The sequence below is a fragment of the Tamandua tetradactyla genome, chromosome 9 (assembly GCF_023851605.1).
Source record: "Tamandua tetradactyla isolate mTamTet1 chromosome 9, mTamTet1.pri, whole genome shotgun sequence".
Lineage (NCBI taxonomy): Eukaryota > Metazoa > Chordata > Mammalia > Pilosa > Myrmecophagidae > Tamandua > Tamandua tetradactyla.
In genome coordinates this window covers 93,421,180-93,446,219 of record NC_135335.1, presented here as the reverse complement: position 1 = coordinate 93,446,219, position 25,040 = coordinate 93,421,180, and the positions used below count along the sequence as shown (strand labels likewise).

At 39.9% G+C, this 25,040-nt stretch overlaps 1 protein-coding gene, 1 long non-coding RNA gene and 1 other non-coding gene across 5 annotated transcripts in view; 1 reads left to right on the top strand and 2 right to left on the bottom strand.

The window, feature by feature from the left end:
- NIM1K (NIM1 serine/threonine protein kinase) overlaps nucleotides 1-25,040 on the bottom strand; it is a 93,023-nt gene that overhangs the window by 6,000 nt on the left and 61,983 nt on the right. For all 3 annotated transcript variants that reach the window (XM_077117094.1, XM_077117093.1, XM_077117095.1), the window contains exon 2: nucleotides 18,348-19,327. In XM_077117094.1, coding sequence (XP_076973209.1) covers nucleotides 18,348-18,642 — 295 coding nt within the window. In that variant the 5' untranslated portion in view covers nucleotides 18,643-19,327. The remainder of the gene's footprint in view (nucleotides 1-18,347; nucleotides 19,328-25,040) is intronic.
- Nucleotides 8,632-8,738, bottom strand: LOC143647545 (U6 spliceosomal RNA). Its single transcript, XR_013158157.1, has one exon. It is a non-coding gene; the product is annotated as a U6 spliceosomal RNA (small nuclear RNA).
- On the top strand, nucleotides 11,074-22,658 carry LOC143647273 (uncharacterized). The gene is made up of 3 exons (XR_013157951.1): nucleotides 11,074-12,250; nucleotides 19,841-19,941; nucleotides 21,929-22,658. It is a non-coding gene; the product is annotated as an uncharacterized LOC143647273 (long non-coding RNA).

The window sequence follows — 25,040 nt, the reverse complement described above, 5'->3', positions numbered from 1 at the left end:
TTCCCTTTACAGCAAAACTCCTTTAAAGGGTTGGTTCTACTCACTTTCTCCAATTCTCCCTTCATTATCTCTTGAGCCCAAAACATAATAACACTAAAAATGTTATTCTCAAGGTCACTAATGACCTCCAAATTACTAAAACCAGTGGTCAGTTTTCAGGCTTCATGCCCCTTCCTTGAAACACTTTTATCACTTGGTTTCTAGGACAAAACATGCTCCTGGTTTTCCTCCTACTTCTCTTGATACCTCTAAGTCTCATTTTTTGTCTTCTTTACATCTCCTTGACCTCTAAATGTTGGATACCTGAGGAATTAGTCCTTGGACCTCTTGTCTACAATGACTTCCTTGGGATTCTGATGCAGAAATATAGCTGCCTACTTGTCATCTCCACTTGGATTTCGTCTTAGTTTGGGTACCTCCAGAAACAGATCCTAAAGCAGGGATTCAAGTGCAAGAAGCTTATGAGGGAGGTCATCTCAGGAAACTCTGGTAGAAGAATGAAGAAGGTGACATGGAAGGAAAGTCAGTCAATAAAGGATATGCTACTGAGCATATTACCATTTAATCCTGCTAAGAGTTGCTATGCCTAAGAGTTTCCATGAGAAGGGCAAGAGAGTTGGAGTATGTATACATCAGCTTCTGTTAGTAACTGGTTTCTGGCTGCTCTTGGGGGACATTAATTTCCTTGTATTTCTGGCCTGTCCTGCATGAGGCAGAGAAAGCTCTAGCATGTAGAGGAAGTCAAGAGGTAAAGAGATAGAGAGATCAGTAGCAGAAGATCAGGTCAGTATGTACTGCAATGGTAAGACCCAAGAAGACATGAGTGAGGCACCAACAGCATCTATTCTGTATGTGCATGCAATAGATGTGTACTAAGGATGTCAAACATGCCATGTTCAATATGAGCTCCTGAGATCACCCCAACTCAAACCTGCCATATATTTCAGTATATGGAAACTCTATTTTTCTAATTCCTGTCCTTTGATAATTGCCTGTTGTCATGGTCAGGTTCATGTGTCAACTTGGCCAAGTGGTGGTACCTGTTGGACCAGTGCTGGCCTATCTGTTGCCATGAGGACATTTCATAGAATTAAATCATGATAACATCAACTGCAGCCACAGCTGATTCCATTTGTAATCAGCCAAAGGGGAGTGTCTTCTGCAATGGGTGATGCTTAATCTAATCCCTGGAAACCTTTTAAGGAGGATTCAGAAGAGACAGGCTCTCATCCTACTTCGTTTGGCGAGCCTCTCCTGTGGCGTTAATCTAGACCCTCCATTGGAATCTTCAGCTTCACAGCCTGCCCTGCAGATTTTGGGCTCTGCATTCCCTCAGTCACATGAGACACTTTTATAAATTTTATATTTACAAGTGTTCCCTGTTGATTCTGTTTCTCTAGAGAACCCTGACTAATACATCTTGGTACCAGGAGTGGTTCTTAAGAAACAGAATCTTAAAAATGGGTTTTTATTAATGGTTTTCTACTCTGACTGGACTCAAAGGCACTAAGGACTCTGATTCCCATAATCAGAAAGACACTCCCAATCCATGGAGTGAGTTGGCAAAAGAGATAGTCAAAATATCACCACTCGATTCTCCTAATGCTTCACTTGTATGAAGCCAGGCTCTGGGGATAATGTTTTTGACACCTTTATAGAGTTTTGTGGAAATAAGAGGTATAGAGATGTTGGCTGGTTGTTGTTAGATACACTGGCTACATTAAGGAGTGAAAGGATGGGTTTAAGGCTTCAAACGAGAAGCTTAAGTGCCATCTGACAGATGTGGACATTTCTATGAGTATCCTGAAGGAAAATCTTATTTCCTGTAGCCTAGACTTGAGATCTCTGAAAATCAGACTCAGAACCTTATTCTTAGAGTAGCAACTTTACAACATAAACTGAAATCTCAATGTTGCATGGTGTCTGTCATTAAAGTGAAAGCATTGATTGGAAAGGAGTGGGACCCCAAAAAATGGGATGGTGACATATGGATTGATAATGATGTCAGGGGTGAGGTTGAAACCCTAGGTCATGCTGAGTTTTCTCTAGATAACCCTGTAATAGTTTTTCCTGAGGGCATAACTGCCCCACCTCCAGCCTGCCTTCAGGAATTGGCCACCCAACCTCCTCCTGAAGGGATTAGCCCTAGAGTGATTAATCCTGTCTCACCAGATAAAACTGCAAATGAAGGCCCTGAAGCAAATGGCTTGGAAGATATTTCTAATTCTCTCATGACCCACCCCCACCACCTCTCATTTCTTCCAGACCTATAACTAGACTAAAGTCCCAACAGGCCCCTAAAGGTGAGGTACAAAGTATCACACATGAGGAGGTACATTATACTCCAAAAGAACTGTATGAGCTTTCCAATTTATATAGATAGAAATCAGGGGAATATGTGTGGCAATGGATTTTAAGGGTGTGGGATAATGGTGGGAGGAATATAAGGCTGGATCAGGCTGAATTTATTGATATGGGCCCACTAAGCAGAGATTCTGCATTCAATGTTATAGTTTGAGGGGTTAGAAAAGGTATTAACAGTTTGTTTGGATGGTTGGTTGAAACATGGGTCAAAAGGTGGCCAACATTACCTGAGGTTGAAATGCCAGAACTGCCCTGGTATAATGTAGATGAGGGGATCCAGAGGCTTAGAGAGATTGGAATGTTAGAGTGGATTTATCATGCAAAGCCTGCTCTTACACCCCAGGAATGTCTGGAGGATGCACCTTTTACCAGAACAGTGAGAAATAAATTTGTGAGACCAGCACCATCACCCCTGAAGAGCTCTGTGGTTGCACTTCTCTGTAGGTCAGATATTATTGTAGGAACTGCTGTCACTGAGCTGGAATCCTTAAACACAATGGGGATGATGGGATCCTGAGTTGGCAGAAGCCAGGTGGCAGCACTTAATTGCCAAAGTCAGGGTAGACGTGGGTATTATAATAGACAGCAAACTCAAAGCAGGCATCAAAATTTTATGACTCGCAGAGATTTGTGGCATTGCTAGTAAATCATGGGGTACCTAGAAATACAATAGAAGGGCAGTCTACTAAATTCTTGTTCAAGCTATATAAACAAAAGAGTTCTAGGTCAAGTGAACAAAAGTCTAACCTGAATTACAATAACACAGAGTCTTGGCTCCTTAATAAATTTCCAGACTTGAGACAGTTTACAGACCCAGAGCCCCTTGAATGAAGGGGAGGCCAGGCCCCTTTGGGAGAGAACCCTGTTACACTGCCACAAATTTATACTGTTACTCTTCCTCCAAGCCTTCCCCAAGGAGACTGATGGCCTTTTCCAGGGTAACTGTGCACTGGGGAAAAGGAAATGATCAGATACTTCAGGGATTATTAGATGCTGGTTCAGAAGTGACATTAATTCCAGGGGACCCAAAACATCACTCTGGTCCACCAGTGAGAGTGGGGGCTTATGGAGGCCAGGTGATCAATGGAGTTTTAGCTCAGGTCCATCTCACAGTGGGTCCAGTGGGCCCCTAGAACCATTCTGTAGTTACTTCCCCAGTTCCAGAGTGTATAATTGGTATAGACATACTGAGCAACTGGCAGAATCCCCACATTGGCTCTTTAACTCATGCAGTGAGGGCTATTATGGTGGGAAAGGCCAAGTGGAAGCCACTAGAACACCCCCTACCTAGCAAAATAGTAAATCAGAAGCAATACTGGGTTCCTGGAGAGATTGCAGAAATTACTGCTACTCTTAAGGACTTGAAGGATGCAGGAGTGGTGATTCCCACCACACCCCATTCAACTCTCCTATTTGGCCTGTGCAGAAAACAGATGGGTCTTGGAGGATGACAGTGGATTATCGTAAGCTCAACCAGGTGGTAACTCCAATTGCAGCTGCTGTTCCAGATGTGGTATCATTGCTTGAGCAAATCAATACATCCCCTGGTACCTGGTATGCAGCTATTGATCTGGCAAATGCTTTTTTCTAAATAGCTATTAGTAAGGACCACCAGAAACAGTTTGCTTTCAGCTGGCAAGGTCAGCAATATACTTTCACTGTCCTACCTTAGGGGTATATCAATTCTCCAGCCCTATATCATAATCTCGTTCACAGAGACCTTGATCGTTTCTGCCTCCCACAAGACATCACACTGGTCCATTATATTGATGATATCATGTTGATTGGACCAAGTGAGCAAGAAGTAGCAACTACTCTAGACTTATTGGTAAGGCATTTGTGTGTCAGAGGATGAGAGATCCAACAAACATACAGTGGCCTTCCACCTCAGTGAAATTTCTAGGTGTCCAGTGAGATGGGGCATGTTGAGTTATCCCTTCTAAGGTGAAGAATATGTTGCTGCATCTGGCCCCTCCTATGACCAAAAAAGAGGCACAATGGCTAGTTGGTCTCTTTGGATTTTGGTGACAACATATTCCTCATTTGGGTGTGCTACTCCAGCCCATTTATTGAGTGACCAGAAAAGCTGCTAATTTTGAGTGGGGACCTGAACAAGAGGAGGCTCTGTGACAGGTCCAGGCTGCTGTACAAGCAGCTCTGCCACTTGGGCCGTATGATCCAGCAGATCCAATGGTGCTGGAAGTGTCAGTGGCAAATAGAGATGCTGTCTGGAGCCTTTGCCAGGCCCCTATAGGAGAATCACAATGCAGACCCGTAGGATTTTGGAGCAAAGCCTTACCATCTACTGCAGGTTAACTCTCCTTTTGATCTGCTCCTGGGCCTTAGTAGAGACTGAACGCTTAACCATGGGCCACCAAGTTACCATGACACCTGAGTTGCCTATCATGAGCTGGGTGTTGTCTGACCCACCAAGCCATAAAGTTGGGCATGCGCAGCAGCACTCTATTGTAAAATGGAAATGGTACATACAAAATAGGGCTGGTTTACATACAGAAATCTGGTTTACAGATGGTTCAGCACGATATGCAGGTACCACCCAAAAGTGGACAGCTGCAGCCCTACAACCCCTTTCTGGGGTGTCCTTGAAGGACAGTGGTGAGGGGAAATCCTCTCAGTGGGCAGAACTTCGAGCAGTGCCCCTGGTTGTTCATTTTGCTTGGAAGGAAAACTCGCCAGAGGTGCGATTGTATACTGACTCATGGGCTGTTGCTAATGGTTTGGATGGATGGTCAGGGACTTGGAAAGACCATAATTGGAAAATTGGTGACAAAGAGGTCTGGGGAGGAAGTATGTGGCTAGACCTTTCTGAGTGGGCTAAAAACATGAATATATTTGTGTTCCATGTGAATGCGCACCAGAGGGTGACTTCAGCAGAGGAAGGTTTTAATAATCAAGTGGATAAGATGGCCCATTCTGTGGATACCAGTCAGCCTGTTTTCCCAGCAACTCCTGTCATTGCCAAATGGGCTCATGAACAAAGTAGTCGTGGTGGTAGGGATGGAGGTTATGCATGGGCTCAGCAACATGGACTTCCACTCACCAAGGCTGACCTGGCTACAGTCAATGCTGAGTGCCCAATCTGCCAGTAGCAGAGACCCACACTCAGCCCCCGATATGGCACCATTCCCAGAGGTGATGGGCCAGCTACATGGTGGCAGGTTGATTACACTGGACCACTCCCTTCATGGAAGGGGCAGCGATTTGTTCTAACTGGAATAGACACGTACTCTGGATATGTGTTTACTTTCCCTGCATGCAATGTTTCTGTCAAAACTACCATCCATGAGCTTACAGAATGCCTTATCCATCATCATGGTATTCCACATAGCATTGCTTCTGATCAAGGAACATACCTCACAGCAAATGAAGTGCAGGAATAGGCACATGCTCATGCAATTCTCTGGTCTTACCATGTTCCCCATCATCCAGAAGCAGCTGGACTGATAGAGCAGTGGAACGGCCTTTTGAAAACTCAATTATGGTGCCAACTAGGTAGCAATACCTTGAAAGCCTGGGGTAATGTTCTCCAGGAAGCTGTATATGCTTTGAATCAGCATCTGCTGTATGGTGCTGTTTCTCCCATAGCCAGGATCCATGGGTCCAGGAACCAAGGGGTGGAAATAGGAGTGGCACCACTCACTACTATCCCTAGTGATCCACTAGGAAATTTTTTGCTTCCTGTCCCTAAGACCCTGAGCTCTGCTGGTCTACAGGTTTCAGTTCCAAAAGGGGGAGTGCTTCCACCAGGAGAAACAACAATGATTCCATTGAATTGGAATCTAAGACTGCCACCTGGTCACTTTGGGCTACTCATGCCCCTGGATCAACAAGCCAAGTAAGGGATTGCACTATTGTCTGGGATGATTGACCCTGACTACCAAGGGGAAATAGGACTGTAACTATACAATGGAGGTAAAGAAGAGTTTTCTTGGAATATAGGAGATCCCTTAGGGTGTCTTTTAATACTACGATGCCCTGTGACTAAAATCAATGGAAAACTGCAACAACCCAATCCCGGCAGGACTACCCATGGGTCTGAAACTTCAGGAATGAAGGTTTGGGCCACCCACCAGGCAAAGAACCATGGCTAGCTGAAGTGCTTGCTGAGGGTAAAGGGAACGTGGAATGGGTAGTGGAAGAAGGTAGTGATAAATATTAGCTTCGACCATGTGATCAGTTACAGAAACGAAGACTGTAATGCTGTTTTGTTCATGTTATACTATTTAAGATATCAAGTTTAAGAATGAATATTACCCAAGGATTTATACCCTATTCTGGAGAGATTTAATGTGTTTCCAGTTATATGCAGGACAGTTGAGTATTGTTAGGCAAAAGAGTAAAATGTGTGTTTTATTGTTTTTTATTTAGAAATTAGGTATGGTTTAAAGTGGTATGTATAGCTGCCAAGTTGACAAGAGGTGGACTGTCATGGTCAGGTTCATGTATCAACTTGGCCAAGTGGTGGTACCTGTTTGTCTGGTTGGGCAAGTGCTGGCCTGTCTGTTGCCATAAGGACATTTGATAGAGTTAAATCATGATCATGTCAGCTGCATCTACAGCTGATTCCATTTGTAATCAGCAAAAGGGGAGTGTCTTCTGCAATGAGTAATGCTTTATCTAATCACTGGAAGCCTTTTAAGGAGGATTCAGAAGAGACAGGCTCTCTTCCTGCTTCTGTTGGCGAGCCTCTCATGTGGAGTTTGTCCAAACCCTCCAACGGAATCGTTGGCTTCACAGCCTGCCCCGCAGATTGTGGACTGTGCGTTCCCGCGGTCATGTGAGAAACCTTAATAAATTTTATATTTGTGAGTGTTTCCTGTTGATTCTGTTTCTCTAGAGAACCCTGACTAATACACCTGTCCTTTGAGTCTTTGATGCTTCTCTTTCATACCCCACTTTCAATCTGTCAGTAAATCCTGTTATCTTTACCTTCCAAATATAGCCAGAATCCAATTATTTCTCAGTATTCCGCTCCTACCTTCCTGTTTCAAGCCACCATTTATCTCTTGCCTGGATCATTCCAATAAACTCCTAACTGATCTTTCCTTTTCTGTATTTGACCCCTTACAGTCTATTTTCAAAAAAGTAGTCAGTGTGATCCTGTTAAAGTATATGGCGAATCGTGTCATCCCTTTGCTCCCTAATCACTCTTAAGAAAGTCTGAGTCCTTACTAGGATCTACGTGCCCTACATGATTTGGCCCCTGCTACTCCCTGCCCTCCCTCCCTCAGCTGATTCTTGAGTACTTCAGGAACACTTTCACCTGGGAGCTCTTCCAAATTCAATGCTTCCAAAAATTTTCCCCCCAATTTTTTTCTTCTCTCATATTCACTATTTATCGCACAGTCGTTAAAGCAGAAATCTGGGAGTCAGCTTCAATTTTACCTTTCCCTTGTCCCTATCTCCCTTGTTCTTTGAACCCATCCAATTGAACACAAAGTTTTCTAAGATTCTAAAATATTTTTTAAATAAATCCCCATCCTTCCATCCTTACTTCTGCTTCCTTAGTTCATGTGATGTCATCATTCACCTGGACCATTATATGAATATTTTTTCCTGGCTTCCCTGACTCTCATCAACTTCAACTTCAAGTCACTATTCTTACTACAAATCCAATAATACTAATCACTTGATTAAAGCTCTTCAATGACTCTCCAATACCTAAATTATAAATTCCAAATATGCAAGATGATTCTTCATGATCTAATTCCTGCCTACCTTGCCCAACTTATCTTCCACTACTCTGCGGATGTACCCCATGCTCCAAACTTACTGAATTACTTTTTTTTTATTATTAATTAAAGAAAAAAAAGAAATTAACACAACATTTAGAAATCATTCCATTCTACATATGCAATCAGTAATTCTTAACATCATCACATAGATGCATGATCATCATTTCTTAGTACATTTGCATCGATTTAGGAAAAGAACTAGTTAAACAACAGAAAAAGATATAGAATGTTAATATAGAGAAAAAAATAAAAATAATAATAATAGTAAAAAAAAAGGAAAAAAAAAAGACACAAACAAACAAACAAAAAAAACACCTATAGCTCAGATGCAGCTTCATTCAGTGTTTTAACATGATTACTTTACAATTAGGTATTATTGTGCTGTCCATTTTTGAGTTTTTGTATCTAGTCCTGTTGCACAGTCTGTATCCCTTCCGCTCCAATTACCCATTATCTTACCCTGTTTCTAACTCCTGCTGGTCTCTGTTACCAATGACATATTCCAAGTTTAAAAAATATGGAACGCTTCACGAATTTGCGTGTCATCCTTGCGCAGGGGCCATGCTAATCTTCTCTGTATCGTTCCAATTTTAGTATATGTGCTGCCGAAGCGAGCACCTGAATTACTTTTAAACCTCCAAATACCTCGCTACACTGGTTCATGCCTTCATGTACGTTGTATCCTGTCCCTCTGCCTGGAGTTCCCTTTTCCCTGTGCCCTATAAATTTCCCCCCATTCCTCCAGACCCAACACAAGCCTTTTCTGCTCCACAGACTCTTTCCTGAGTCCCTCAAACCCAAGTGAACACACCTTTTGTGCCTTACTCTGAAATAGCACATATCAACTGTCTCCTGTCTGTCTCCATTACATGACTGAGAGTCCCTTTAGGGCAACAACTGTATCTTATTCATCTCTATAAGGTCCAGAACAAAGTGTGTTTATTGCATTTTTTTAAAAAAAAGAATGAGTGACCCAATGAATAAATAAGTTGAAAGAGAAGAAAGGGTCATAGAAACATGAGACCAGAGTAAAACTGGATGAAAGACAATGAGAGAAGAGGCCAGGAAGGGCAAGGACAGAGGACAGTTACCTGCTGCCTCTTTTACTTTCGTTTGTGACACAGATGGGACATAAAATATTCAGAAGCCTAGTGCATCATCTCTTTTGAGAAATTTCTGGTCAGCCTAAAAGGGGATGCCTGTTGGCTCTCAGCCTGCCATATAGGCTTGCAAGACCCAAGGGAATCTAAGCTGCTAGCTATAGAAATAAACTCCAGCCATCAGAAGGCTATATTGGAGCCTTCTTTCTAGGAATGCAAAGCACCTAGCACCTTCCTTCCTCTCCCTCTCTCCCTCTCTCCCTCTCTCCCTCTTTCTTCCCTCCCTCCCTCCCCCATCCACCCCTCCCTCTCTCCTTTCCTTCCTTTATTGAGGTCAAATTCACATACAATACAATTAACCATTTTAAAGCCTACAATTCAGTGTCATTCAGCACATTCACAATGTTGTGCAACTATCACTTCTCTATCTCTCAATATTTTTCATCACATCAGAAGAAGACACCATATCCATTAAGTAATTACTTCCCATTTCCCTCCCCTCAGCCTCTGGCAAACACTAATGTGGTTTCTGTCTCTATGGATCTGCCTACTCTCGATATTTCATATAAACTGAATTATACAATTTATCTCTGGTTTCTTTCACTTAGCATAATGTTTTCAAGGTTTATCCATGTTGTAGCATGTACCAGAACTTTATTCATAACTAACTTCACTAATGGACGGTGTCTTTCTTTAAGACTGTCCTCAGAACTGCCTCTGGCATTGAAATGCTCTGCTTTCCTAGGGAACTCCTCCATTAGCTTATCCAGACTGTTCATATTCTTAGAAAACCTAATGAGAATGCAGATAAGTATGGGGACCATTATTCACAGTGCACAATCTGATATGACTAGGCAATGGGTAAGGGTATTTGAAATTCCCAGGAGGGCTTTTAAACCACTCACTGATAAATCTTTTTCTTTTTGGGGTAAAGATTTTAAAGGGTGGTCCTCTTTTTCCTTGATTCAGTCAGCTCAGGATGGCTGAATGTCCTCTCTCCTTTTTGTAAGCCACAGATTTAATGTTTTGATTGCTCTCATTCTTCTCTCAAGCCATTTCCCCAAACCTGAACCTCCATTCTCTTTCTTCCTCTCCTCACATCGATTTGCATCTGGGTTCTCCCTTCCTTCATAGTTCTTATTTCCTTTCATTATCAACTTCCTATTCTTTCTTTGATGTGAAGGCTCAGTGATGGGTAAAACCCCAGAAGAGATGCGAGGCATGGTAGTAGAACTAGGCCATTGAGGGTAAGTCAAGAGGTGAGGTCTGGGATTCATTTTTCTGTTGCATGTTTCATTTTCTGTTTTATGCTCTCAAGTACTTGCTATTCTGTTTCCTGGCTTCTAAAAACTGAGTTGTTGAACTAATTTTTTTTCCACTATTGTGCTTTCAGCTTTCCTTCACGCTTTTGCACATGATATCCATAAACAGAGGTTGACATTGAATCTTTTGACAAGAGAGTTGCTCTATGACAGGTTAGGAGCTGAGAGCATGTCAATGAGGCCATCCAAGGCACCCATCTGCACAGCAGGAAAATGCCACGTTCTCTGAAATTCAAAGGACTAATATTAAGTGAATTTTGTAATACGACAGGCAAGAAGCCTTTGGAACTTGAGGAGAAAGTCACTATACAAATACCAATTTGGTTTTCCTTTTCTTCTGTCTTCCCATGTAATAGCTTGTCTAAAGAATTAGGCACTGTTTTGCTCCTGCTTTGTGGAAGAGATTCCTCTGCTTAGCCAGTTGTGGTGTCTTTTGTGATAGATATGTCCATTGCTTTGCTGCTCCCTCTACCCTCCATTCTCAGAGACATTCTCTGGATCTTGGGCTCTCCTGAGAAGGCAGCAGTCCACATGACTGTCAGGGTCACAGCTGACTTAACAAGGGCATGCTCTTGACTCATAATTAGCCTATCACCAGCTAGCCCATGAGCAATCATGTTCTCCCTCTTTAAAATCTGAACTGAAATAGAATGAAACTAGTGGGGTGTAGTTTTGGGGCTTTAAAGCTGAGAGATTATGTAGATATGGGACTGGCAACAACATTACTTGGCCATGTGCCTTCTGATAGTTAAACAGAGAAAGACACTCTGCAGAAAGAAGTGGAAAGATGAAACAATTTAATCAAAGGAAGTAGAAGAAGAAGCCAGGTGGCCCCAGAGAAAGAGAAAGAGATGGAAAGTGTAACAACTTGAGATCCAGCTCTACTTCCCTACACAATACACCTTTTTTGATGTTAGCTCATTTGCCTAGGCTTCAGCTTCATGAATGGAATCATGTTGACTCAGACAGGTGTATAAGACCTAGACTTCTTTGAAGCAGAATAACAATAATCATTTCATAAATACTTTGTGCTCTCTAAAGGCACATGGTAAATATCCAATATATTGTATATTTTCTACTGCTCAATTTAGTAATCCTATGCAGCTGATAGAGTATTCTCATTTTATAGCCAAGATATCTGAGACATAAAATGGTAAAATAACTTGTTCAGGATCACACTGGTAAAGGAAAGAGAATTGGAATTCTGCTCAGCTCTGGAAGACTCCAAAGTCAGTATCTTCCCACAATGCTGCACTATATTCCACCGCTTAAAGACAGGGCAGCAGATCTCTGACACTGAACCGGGAAAGGGACAGACCAGGAGCAGTCTGGAAGAAGAGCCTGTGCTTCTTCTCTGAGTCCTGGCTATATACATATATACATATCTATACTCTTTAGCTCTCCCTGATGGTTTCCAATTTCCCTCAACTCTTCTATAGGTATGCTGATGGCAAGATCACTCATTGACAATGTTGCTGAAAGGAAGAAAGATGGTCAAAAAGCCAGTTTTGGAATCTAGCTGGGGACTGGTATTGCAGAAGACAGTGGCATTCATGAAACAGTTGCCCCATGCTCTCAACAGAATTTTGAGGTAGACTTGTGGAGTGAAAAGAAACCTGCGTTCTAATCCTGTCTCCACTGTTACCCAGAGACAGCCACTTCTAGGACTTGGATTCCTCATTTGAAAAATACAAGAGAACTAGATGAGGTCAGTGTTGGACAAAGCAGAACCTTTCACACTCATAGGACACTAAGATGGTTTTAGTGCATGGAAAAGCCTTAAGTAGCACTGGATCACTGCATAAAAACATTATTCCCATTTCAGTTCTCCTAATTAAGGCAAGGAGAAAATCTCAAATTAGCTGTTAATATGTTTTTAAAATTAATTTCTACCTTTTTAGTTTATTTACACTGCATTTATTTTTACCATTACCTTCTATTTGCAGCAAGTGATGTTGGTTTTTCATTACTGTAGTAATATTAAATTGTCTTTTGAAATGTTATTTAGGTGAAAAAAAAAGTTGTGCCAATGATAGCTGCTTTTTATTGAGTGGCTACTATGTGCCATGTACTTCACAAGTTATTTTCATTTTTCCTACAATTCTAGGATAAGAATCATTATTTCTGTTTTATAGCTGAGGTGACTGAGGATCAAAGATGTTAAGTAACAGGCATAAATAGAGATGCTGGTAAGTTGATAACAGGGTGTTGAAGCCAGATTTGCCCAATTCCAAAGTTCATGTTCCTTTTACTCTCTCATTTTGCTTCCTCTCTGCTGGAAGTTAACATCTATACCCACATTCTTATGAAATAGCTCAAAGTTGGCCATTTCTAGGAGCCTTCCCTCAGAATTTAGCCATTCTGGTCCCTTTGCAGCAATGGACTCTTCTTTCAAAACCCTTCTCCTAATTTAGCTTTATTCAACTTCCTTGCTCTTCCTAATCATATCTTCTGTCTCAATTTCTGGCCTTTTATCTTCCTATGTGCCCTCTTATCTTTTTGTATTTCATTCTTGCTCTATGTTTTTTAGTTTTAATTATGAACTACAAGCATGGATCAATTTTATTGAGTAAAGATGCAAATGCTGCCCCTTCAGTCTGGTGCTACGTATATACATTTTTAAATGTATGCCCTCCAAAGAGAATCGACTTCTAGGAACATATGCTGGAAACAATCATACAAGTATGCAAAAAAGTATGGAAAAGGGAGTCTCTGTTGCTTTATAAATAATGGCAAAAATTTAGAAAAAAGATAAATATTAATCAATAGGGGTAAATTAAAAAAATTATGCTACAAAAGCTATGTAATGGAATATGATGTGCTCTTTAAAAGATAAGAGTAGCTATATAGCTATTGACATTGAAAAACATCTAAATATACTGATGTTTTAAAGTGCTGATGAAGTTGTGAGGCATACAACTAGGGGAAATGAACTTTGAGGACATTATTTTGAGTGAAATAAGCCAGAACTAAAAGGACAAATATTATAAGGCCTCACTAATATAAACTAACTATAATGTGCAAATGCCGAGAATTGAATTCCAGAGGACAAGTTATTAGGGGATAGAATGTGGGCGGAGATTGGGCAATTGACTATTAAGGAGTACAGAATGTTCAGTAAAGCTTATTGTAAAGGTTCTTATATTATACTCTCTTACAACAACTATTCCTGAGTTTTAACTGTTATTTCTAAATTCTGAGATGCTGAGTTCTTGTGTATAACTGGTAGTTCCCTGAAACTCTGCATATCTGTCTGATACCTGAGACTCAGAGTTAGAATTCTGCAGCTCTGAAAGTCAGCATTACTCCACACAGCAACTGTTAAAGAAGCTGAAAAAGAGATCAGACTTCAATTAGAGATATGTATGAAACAGACTTGGTTAGGAAAAGACAAAGTAGAATGCAGGTAATGGTTGATAGTGACTATAATTTAAAACTTCAACTTCTGTGTGAGATCAAAGAAAGAGATGTTTATTTGGTAAAAAAAAAAAAATATATATATATATATATATATTTTTTTTTTTTTTTCTATAGCACACTATCTAATTTAAACTGTATGGTTAGTTTACTTAAACGGCATAATTACATGGAACTAGAATAAGGAATGAGATCCTGTTATTCTGCACAGGTTAATGTAATACTCTGATACATCCCAGAGTATTCTGGGCAGAAAATTTAAAAAGTATTTGCAAAAGCCCCTTGAGGGACTGAGGGAAAATATGGAAATGTTAAACATCCCCACATTCGGGATTCCTGATATTCTCACAAGCATAGGGACTCCCAGTTTAATAAGTCAAGCCCTTAATTTTGGGGCCTGCCCTTTTGAAACTTATTCTTACAAAAGAGAAGCTAAGCCTACTTATAATTATGCCTAAGTGTCACCCCCAAAGAACCTCTTTTGTTGCTCAGATGTGGCCTCACTCTTTCAGCAAACTCTGAAAATAAACTTACTACTCTCCCCCTCTATATCAGACATGACTCCAAGGGGTGTAAGTCTCCCTGGTAATGTGGGCCATGATTCCTAGAGATGAGTCTGGCCCTGGTATCAAGCAATTGAGAATTACTTCTTGACCAAAAGGGGAAAAAAAATGAAACAAAAAGAAGTTTCAGTGGCTGAGACATTTCAAATAGAGTTGAAAGGTCATTCTCGAGATTATTCTTATGCATTATATAGATATTCCTTTTTAGTTTCTACTGTATTAGAAAAATTAAAAGGAAAGCTCTGAAACTGTTGAACTGTCATCCAATAAACTGGATTCTTAATGATGATTGTATAACTATTTAGCTTTTATCTTGTGACCATGTGATTATGACTGACACCCCCTTTATCCAGTGTATGGCAGATTAATAATAAAATAAAGACTAAATAAATAATAGGGCTATAAGGCATATGGGATGTTTTGGGTGTTCTTTTTTATTTTTATATTTATTTTTTTCTTGTTAATGAAAATGTTCTAAAATTGAGTGTGGTGATGAATGTACAACTCTATGATAATATTATGAGATGTTTTCATATACTTTGAATGGACTATTTGATGTATGAACATATCTCAATAAAATTTCATTTAAAAAAAAATGCACTGACACTGAAAAATCATGTAATGCAGGGAATGAGAATGGATGATTTCATTGGCATTTCTAAACCATTCCAAAAGTACAGATGCTTGGGTATACACAAAAGGTCAGCCAGGAGGTAAACTGGTAGTAACTGTTTAGGAGTTTTGTATTTATGGGAATGATGAATTTTCACTTTCTCCATAATTGCTGAATAGTCTGTTTCAGAAAATATAGGAATCTCACTTTATGTTGTTACTTTCTGAATGCCCAATTTTTAAAATGGTACTTGAAAAGGCCATTTTCAATTTGAATGGAGGAGGAAGTAAAGGAGAAGGAGAAATGTAAGCATTCCTATTTTTACTGAACTGGTACATAAAGGTCATTCACCACTCTTCTCTACATCTCCTTCTGATTTCCACCCACTTCCATGACCACCTCAATGAAATCCCCAGTCTGACCTCACACCCAGGCCCCTGACTTGCACATCCAAACTCCTGGACATCAAAGTTTTCACTCATCATTTTCCTTCTCTTTCTCTTTTCCTTTTCTGTTAAAAGCATTACTATTCTTTCAGTTACATAGTCCAGTCTTAGCTTCACAGTCATTGCCTTTTTTCATCCTCAGTTCCACATTTAATCATCGACCAACCTTACAGACTCCGCTTCCATGTTGCTAGCTCCTCCTTCTTGTCTTGACAGCTTCCATCCTCACTCTCTGCCTCCATGGTTTGGCTATCATATTAGCTTCCTGACATCTTCCAGTCTGCTGCAACTCTCTCTTCCTAATCTTCATTCTCCCTACTATAAGATTTATCTTCAAAAAAATCCTGACTTCATCTCAAAAATATTGATAATTCTTCATTGTTAAACAGAAAAATTCAGGTTCCTTGGGACAATATTCACAGTCTACCATGATTCAGCTTCAACTAGCTTTCCAGACCTTTCCCATACCATCCCCTCAAGTTCATGGAAATTGTACTACAGACAATTTTCACGCTTCCTTGCTTTATTCACATTTCTCCTTCTAACTAACCTCCTAACCCTCCTCTCTTCTAGAATCGCTACCTATCCAAAATCTTATCCCTCTTGGAGGTCCAGCTCAAATTCTATCCCTACTTTGAGCATTCCATAATATTTCTAAAATTGAAGATTCTCTCCCCTTCCTTTAAACTCACAGCACTTCTCTTACATGTTTTTTTTTTCCAAATTATGGCTTGTACTATACTTATTTTTATATGTCTTCTCTTCATTTATTCTTGAAGGTAGGGGCTCTATTTAATTAATCTTTACATCCCCAAAGGCCTAATGTAATTGCTATATTGTTGGATAAATGAATATCATTCCCAGTGAAAAGAAATTTGAAAGCCAAATGTCACATGAAAACCTGCCACAATACCTCATAATTGATTTTAAAATACAAATGATACTTGGCAAACACTGAAAAGATTACTAGTTTTAAAGCTGTCCATAGTAGTACAAGTTGCTATAGACAGTGTTTCTTAACTCTGAGTATCCACAAGAATCACCTGGAAAGTTTTTAAATAATACCCATGCCTAGTGTTAAGTGGTTAAATTAAAAGATCTGGGGATGGGACCTGGGCACTGATGGCTTTTTTAGTTTGTCATATAATTCTAATGTGCAGTCAGAGGTGAAAACCGCTGTTGTTGGGAATGGCAGCCAAACTGATCTTGTTTGGGGGTAAAGTTATGTGCAAATTTCTGTTGACAAAAATACTTTACTTGACCTTTAGTTATACAAAGGAAAAGCCAGGTCTAGTGTAGAATGGAGAGGATTAGACCAAAAGGAGCTAAGCAACTCTGAAAGTTAACACCGCTAACTAACATTTATTGAGAACTTACCTAGGACCAGGCACTGTGCAATGAAGTTAATGAGTATGAACTCATGAAATTCTTATAACAGCGCATGAAATAAGTGCTATTGGTATAAATTCCTTATTTTATAAATAAGGAAACTGAGGCTCAAAGAATTTGTAATTTACTCAGGTCGCCAGTAGGGAGAGAAGCTGAGAAATGAAGATTTGAGCCCAGACATGTGGGTTTCAGAGCTCTTAACTCAAACGCTATACTTGAGAGCAAGAGGGAAGAGGACTTGGAGCACCAAAGATTTGGGGTGTGTGTGTGTGTGTGTGTGTGCGTGTGTGCGCACACGTGGGTGTATGTGTGTATAGTGTTCTTTCTATAGAAGTCAAACACAGAGATTGAACTAGGGGATGGAGAAGAAAACAAAGCAAAAGATGACTTTGACATAAGAAAAGAGGGGCCCTGGCAACAGGGTAGCAGTAGAGAAAATGTCAAGAAGGGGGGAAAAGGTCAGTAAGGGACTTTCAAGGCTTTAAGAAATCAAAGAGGTTATGGTGAGTCGCAGGTTCTCCTTTCCTGTGTTGAAAGTCCCTTGTGATAATCCCCAGGCTTCAGTTAAGTTAGAGGTACCTTGAGGAAGTTCTCACATTGGGGTTGGGGCAGCAAAGGGGTGCTGGGCTCTGCACACAGTTCCTCCCTGGGGCCAGAGTGGTGGGCATTGCTAGTTCAGAATCCCAGACTAACTGGAAATCAAGAAAATGTGGGTTTTGGGTGGAAGGCCAAGGAGACAAACAATGATGAGCACAGTTCAGAGTAGACTGCAGCAGAAAAGGACCTGAGGCGAAATTCCTTTTCTCCAAAAATAACAGAAGTAGCAGCCTCTGGTAAGGAGGGGAAGCTATCCAAGGATAGTGGTGGAAGAGGTTTCAGGTCCATTCTGTGGCACTGTTACTGACACACAAATACAAATACATTTCAAGTATGGGCTTTGGATATGAGCTGCCTTGAAACCCAAGCCAAACAATGCTATTTCTCTAAGACCTAGCTGGAAAGGATAAATTCCTCTTGATGTTTTGAGTGTGTTTACCTGTACGGTGTGGTGTGAGAGTCTTTGAAGTAAAAGTCAAATGACTAAGATTGGACTTCTGACTTTGCCACTTACTAGCTCTGTAGCTTTGGGCCAATTTACTTGGGTCTCAGTTTCCTTATTTGCAGAATGGTAATAAAAATGTTGCCCTCACACTGTCACTGTGAAAATAAACTGAGATAATGATGGAAGGATCAGGCAGAGGTTCCCTGCTAGGCAGATGATGCACAGCAGGGGCTCAGCCAGGGCACTTTACTGGCATCCTTGGCCCTGGTTCTAACCTCACTCCCCAACTAGGTCACAATACCATGGAGGATGAGCCTTGGGAAGTGAGATCCTACCTTTGGTAAGGGAGTGAATCCCGAGCTTTACTTGGGAAAAGTTTCCACTTCCGATTTCCCCTCGGATTCGGTAGAAGCCAATCCGCTTCCCTAGTGTGATCTCTCTTACCACCTTCTCATCTTGGGACATGTCCTGTGTCAGCTTCTCAAAGGGTGTCAGCTGTTGGGGCTGTCCCTCCTCATCCTCTTTGCTGCACTCTGTCAGACAGATACTTTCCACACTATCCCGCCGATCCCACCTGGCATAGTGGGGGTTCACCAGGCTGCCTCCATTCACATACACTGCAGTCATCATCCAGGCTCATGCCTCCATCTCAGCAAAGAGTCACCAATCAAGGGCGGGCTGAGGTGGAGCAGAAGAGGCCCAGTAGGTAGGAGATGGGGGCTGAAGACAGTCAGAGTCTGGTATCTTTTGAGGACTGGCCTGCAGCACTGGGCTTATTCTCTCCTTAAGAGCAGCCTCAGTCTCAGGCTTTGTTCAGAGGAGGACAGAGGCAAACAGTGCAGCAGAGTGTGCCCACCCAAGCAAAAAGCTGCATTTCACAACTTCCCTCATGTTGAACGTCTAGATTTTAATCAACTGCACAGTCAGGCGTGCAGCCACTTTCCTCATTAGACTCCAGGAACTTTCTGGATGGACATGGGTTCTGACACTCTGTAGTTAGAGGCTGCTTCCCAAGACAAAACTCCAGTTTGCTATTTCCTTTGCTGGCCAGGTAAATCTTCACTCAGGTGTGTAAAAGCCCTTTGAGGTCCCCTAGTCCCTGCTGCTGGTACTTATCTCTGACCTTCTTCATTTTGTGCTTCTCTTGCTGTCAAGTCACAGGGCTCTGGAGAGAAGAAACTTGCAAATCAGCCTTCTGGTCACATGGGCAGGTAGAGAAGGATTAAGTCCCTGCAATGTCACTTTAGCCAGTCTTTATTTAGATGAGCCTTCCTCTAAGTGTTGAGCTGTCTCAAAAACTTGACGCTGGTTCATCCTAAAAACAAAGAGTAAGAAAATTACTAATTCACGTTAATGTGCTATAAAGGATTTATAAAGAACATAAAACTACTTTGTAAGCATTGATCTAAAAGCACCATCAAGTTTAAACTATGATTGATATCAGTGGTATCAGTGGTAGATGCCCGATTATAAGACTTAGGAGGAAGAAAAACACACATACACACAAACACACCTCAATCTACATTTTAGAAAAGCCCTCACAGCCTATAAATATTTCTGGCAAAGCAACTTGTCAATTTCTTGAAGTTTAGGAAAATATGCCTATTGCCTTGAATTGCTTTAAAGCCAGATTTTAAAAACAGTAATGCGATAGCAATGGTAATAAAGATTCCCTATCGATACCAAAATTTCAAAAGTTCTTATACTTATTCAAAGAACATGTTACATTTCCTTTATTATTTTATGTTTTGATGCAACTTATCTTTATACTAGTTGTTTCTACTCTTTCTTTCTGTCATTCTATGACAAATGTTAATTTTTCTTCTAGGTTTATTTTCTGGATATTCTGATCAGGTGTCAGCCTCCAGGCGCAGCAGCTGTGTTGAAGACACGGAAATGGAGGGTAAACAAGTCTACAGCAACTTCATTGTAAGAATGTCTTAAGAATAGCCATCTAGAGAGTGATGCCAAAGCTCTAAGAAATGATCATGGTGATGAATAGACAACTATGTGATGATATTGTGAGTCATTGATTATATACCAAGAATGGAATGTTCATATGTTAAGAATGTTTGTGTTTGTGTGCTGTTAAGTTTTGGTATTGAAAAAAAAAAGGCCATCTAGAATATTTTCGTGATTTTTCCCCCTGGACCCTCTAGTTGGAAATAATTGCTTCCTCTCTCGATAAACATTTATTGAAGAAGGAATGAGCTACTTAGCAATTTGTTGATGGTTACATTTAGATATGATTTAGCGTGGAAAATTGTTTCTGATTGGCAATATCCAGCACTTACTTGAATTAACTCAGAAAACTTACGTTCACTCCACATTTCTAAGGCTGTGGCTAATCTCTACTGGCTGCTAGGGTTCCCACTGCAGGTGAAAGCTTAGTCCAAAGTCCATCACCAAACTGAGAATTGCTGTAGGACTCCCCTCCCATCTCTTCCCCTCTGAAGGGATCAGTTCAGCCCAAGAACCGTGGCCAGGCCTCACTCCATACCTGCTCTCAGAGATGGCCCTGGACAGTATGCAGCCATGACCTGTTCTCTGCTTCTCTGGTTCCCTAACTCTTTCTGATTTGGGCTCTGTGACTTGAAATTCATTCAGACCTTGGGATTTACAATCGGTTTTTAGACTTGCTACCCTGACTGAAACATCTGATGCTCCCGAGAATTTGACATGGAGGGAGGAATCAGACAAAATTGTCAAGTGAGGCCGGCCTCTATCTTGGATTACATACCCAGCACCCACAAATTGAATTTCTTGCACAAAGGCCCTGAACCAGTTGTCTGGCCTTAATGACCAGGGAGACAGTTTATCTGATTAGATCAGATAAAGAAGTTTTACAGTCTTGCAAATGTTGATATAGGTTTGTGCTGAGGATGACTTGCAACTTGCTTGTTAGGCAGCTAACAAACCAGTTGGGAAAAAAGTTGACCCCCTACCTCACTCTTATGCCCAAATAAACTCCAAATAGATTATTTAATTAAATGCAAAATAAATGAAACCATAAAATACTAGAAAAAACATTGAAAACTTTTTTATGACCTCAGAGTAGGGAAGGCTTTAAAGGAAAACATTAAATTTGACTGCATAAAAATTATAACTCTCTGTTAGCCAAAAAGTATCACAAAACATAACCCCCAAAATAAAATGATAAACTGGTATGGAAAACTTTCCAACATATATGATAGACAAAGGGCTAATTTTCTAAATATATAAAGAATTTTGAAAATTGATTTAAAAAATCCTAAAAGAAAAATTGTAAAGATCATGAACAGACATTTTACAGAAAAGAAAATACAAATGTCTGTATAATATATGAAAAGATGCTCAACTTCGGACTCACAACCAAGGAAATGCGCATAAAAATGACACTGAAATTAAAAAAAAAAAGACACTGAAATTATAGTTTTCACATATTAAGTTGGAAAATATAAACAATTTTGATAATTCACTGGTTAAGAGAGGTGTGAGAAACAGGCTCTACATTTATTGCTACTGAAAGTGTAAATTGGCATAGTTGCTTGGAAAACATTTCAGCTGGAGCTATTAAATTACAAGTGTAAATATCCTTTAATTTAGCAATTCCTCTTCTAGAACTTGTCCAGGGATTGGAGTAAGAGAAAGCTGTACTTTTCATTATTTACTCTATGTGATTCACATTTTTTCAATGGACATATATTACTTTACAAAAGAAAACAATTTAAAATATGTAGTGTGTTGCCATCTTGTACAGTTGGCATGCAATAAATTTGCTTTACTTTTGGTTATACAGAGAAATTACCATTCTTGATTCTCTTATATCTAATGGGTTCCTTTTAAAGTCGAATAAAACTAGGGACCTCTGGTTAAATACACAGAATTTAATACTCTTCTTTATCTCCATTTCCTTCCAAAATCCCACAAAATAAAGGAAGGAGGGAAAAGGCATAAATCAACATGGACAAAAAGTAAGAGATGTCAACACATTTCGAGGAGAAGGAATGAAAACTGAGGAGGAGTGAACATAGCAAAGATGGCATGCCAACATGAGGGCATGCCAATGAAATTCACTTTTCTGAACTCTCAAGAGACTTTAAATAATGAGAGACCAAGACCTCAAGATTGGAGGGGTGAGACAAGACCAAAAACAAGCTGTTTGAAAGTGGTACAAAAACAGCCCCAGGCTCTTCTCTCCACAAAGCCAGGTTGTTACTTTCACTGCCTTAACACCCAGTCCGATTCTATTACACTTGGCACAGGAGAGGGTATTATGTAAAACTCTGAATTATGGAATGAATCCCCGGTTCCCTTCTCCCTTCATTCGGAGTTTCCAGAATGGAGGGAAACAAACATATAACTCTCCAGCAGGGGATTCTTTTATTGCATAAACTAAATAGCTCAAGAGCAAAGACCTTCTGAAACTTACATTTGGAAGTTCTCTAAAAACAAGAAAAGCTGCTTGACCACCTATAGTGCTGTCGTCCAGATGCCAGCTCCCAGCCCATGCAGAGAGCTCTCAGCCAGATTTTAAGGCTGTCTTCTTCAAAGTGGAGGGACAGCCAAGAAGCACCAGACACCTGATAAAAAGCTCCAAAATGAAGAAAGACACCAAACCTAACCAAAACAGTATCAACCGAAAGGAATTTGAAAGAAACAGAAAGGAGAAGACAAAAGATGAGATATTGTACCCGTAAAACAAAAACAAAATGAAAAGAAAATTAAAGAGTTCAAGTGAAGTTATTTTAAAAATCTAGTAGAACAAAAAGACAAAGATATATATTAAAAAACAAACAAATAAAAAAAGCAAAAAAAAAAAAAACGGAGAAGAAAAGACAGGACTGGGTAATTTTTTTAAATTAATTTTTAAATACCAAAAAACACCAAACAAATGCAAACATTCTTAACTTTTGATCATTCCATTCTACATATATAATCAGTAATTCACAATATCATCACATAGTTGCATATTTATCATCATGATCATTTCTTGGAACATTTGCATCTATTCAGAAAAAGAAATAAAAAGATAGCAGAATAAAATTCATAAATACCATACCCCTTGCCCCACCCTTTCATTGATCACTAGTATTTCAAACTAAATTTATTTTAACATTTGTTTCCCCTATTATTTATTTTTATTCCATATGTCTTACTCATCTGTCGATGAGGAAGATAAAAGGAGCATCAGATACAAGGTTTTCACAATCACACAGTCACATTGTGAAAGCTATATCATTATACAATCATCTTCAAGAAACATGGCTACTGGAACACAGCTCTACATTTTCAGGCATTTCCCTCCAACCTCTCCATTACTTCTTGAACAACAAGGTGATAACTACTTAATGTGTAAGAATAACCTCCAGGATAACCTCTTGACTCTGTTTGGAATCTCTCAGCCATTGGCACTTTATGTTGTCTCATTTCCCTCTTCCCCCTTTTGGTCGAGAAGGTTTTCTCAATCCCTTGAGGTTGAGTCCCAGCTCATCCTAGGATTTCTGTCCCACATTGCCAGGAAGGTCCACACCCCTGGGAGTCATGTTCCATGCAGACAGGGGGAGGGTGGTGAGACTGCTCATCATGTTGACTGGAGAGAGAGGCCACATCTGAGTGACAAAAGAGGTTCTCTTGGGGGTGACTCTTAGGCCTAATTTTAAGTAGGCTTGACCTATCCTTTGTGGGGTTAAGTTTCATATGAATGAACCCCAAGATTGGGGGCTCAGCCTATAGCTTTGGTTGTTCACACTGCTTGTGAGAATATCAAGAATTCAACTTGGAGAAGTGGAATTTTCCCTCTTTCTCACCTTTCCCCGAAGGGGACTTTGCAAACACTTTTTTATTCACTGTTCAAATCACTCCAGGATTCATTGGGGCATCACCCTGGACAAACCAGCAAAATCTCATGTCCTACTCAAGGTTCCGTGTACTTATAGTGTTCAACTAAGCTGTCTACATAAGTTATATTAGGAAATGCACTAGTCAAAATATAAATTTTGTACCAAATAAACATTTTTTGCTTTAGTTTCACACACAAGTCAAAATTTTAAAATATTAATTACTGTCTATCTTCAGCACCCTGCAATAATGACATTCCTTTGTTCTTCCCCATGCAAAAACATTTTTTAAATTTGTACATTTAGTCACTATCATTATATACTCTAGGCATTCCTAGACTACACCATCTCAGTCCCTATAGTCCATCTTTCTTTCTGATTTCACCTGTGCCCCCAGCCCTCCTCAAGACTGGGTAATTGATTCTAAAAGTTCAACATCTAATTATTAAAATTTCCACAGCCACACAATTAGACTCCCAATGAAGTAAAATACATGATATCTATTGCACTTGAATTGCCAGCACAGTCTCAAAATAATAAAAACAGCAATGAGTGAGGAAAAATTCTGGATTCTCACATATTCTAATAGAATTTTTAAAAAGTAGAAGAAATAATCTAACAGGAGAGGTAAATCTTGTTTGTGCTTGTGTCTGTGAATGTATGAAATCTCATTTTTATTTTGCAGAAATTTTTCTAAAGACTTTTATTAGATATCTAAAAATAGAAATTCTGACTACACTTTCTGAGACAACTATAAATAGTATATATTTTGATTACTTTTCTAGTGTTTCCCGAAGCATCAAGCTACATCATATTGAAAAAACAATAGAGATTCTGACACAACTAATTGCAGAGGAGATAAACTGCCCTGAAACTCTCTTTTCTTAGAGACACAGTTTTTGGATTTGTTTTCACTTTCTGCTTTTTGCTCTTTTGATTCTGACTGATTTTATGAGCATTAATGAGAGTTTAGAAAACAAACAAATCAAAAATATGAAGTCATATCATGGTAGATCACAGCCCTGGAGGAGGCGGAATGGTCCTTAATTATTAGCTTGCTGCTGCTGCATGGCAGTGCATTAAATAAGATTAAGGAAAACAGAGCTTACTTGGTAATTTGTTTTCTTGAACCCACTGTGAAAATAACATCAAAGAAAACCATTTCACCTTTGTTCTCTTTGTCTGTAATTTAAATTACAAAACTTCTGG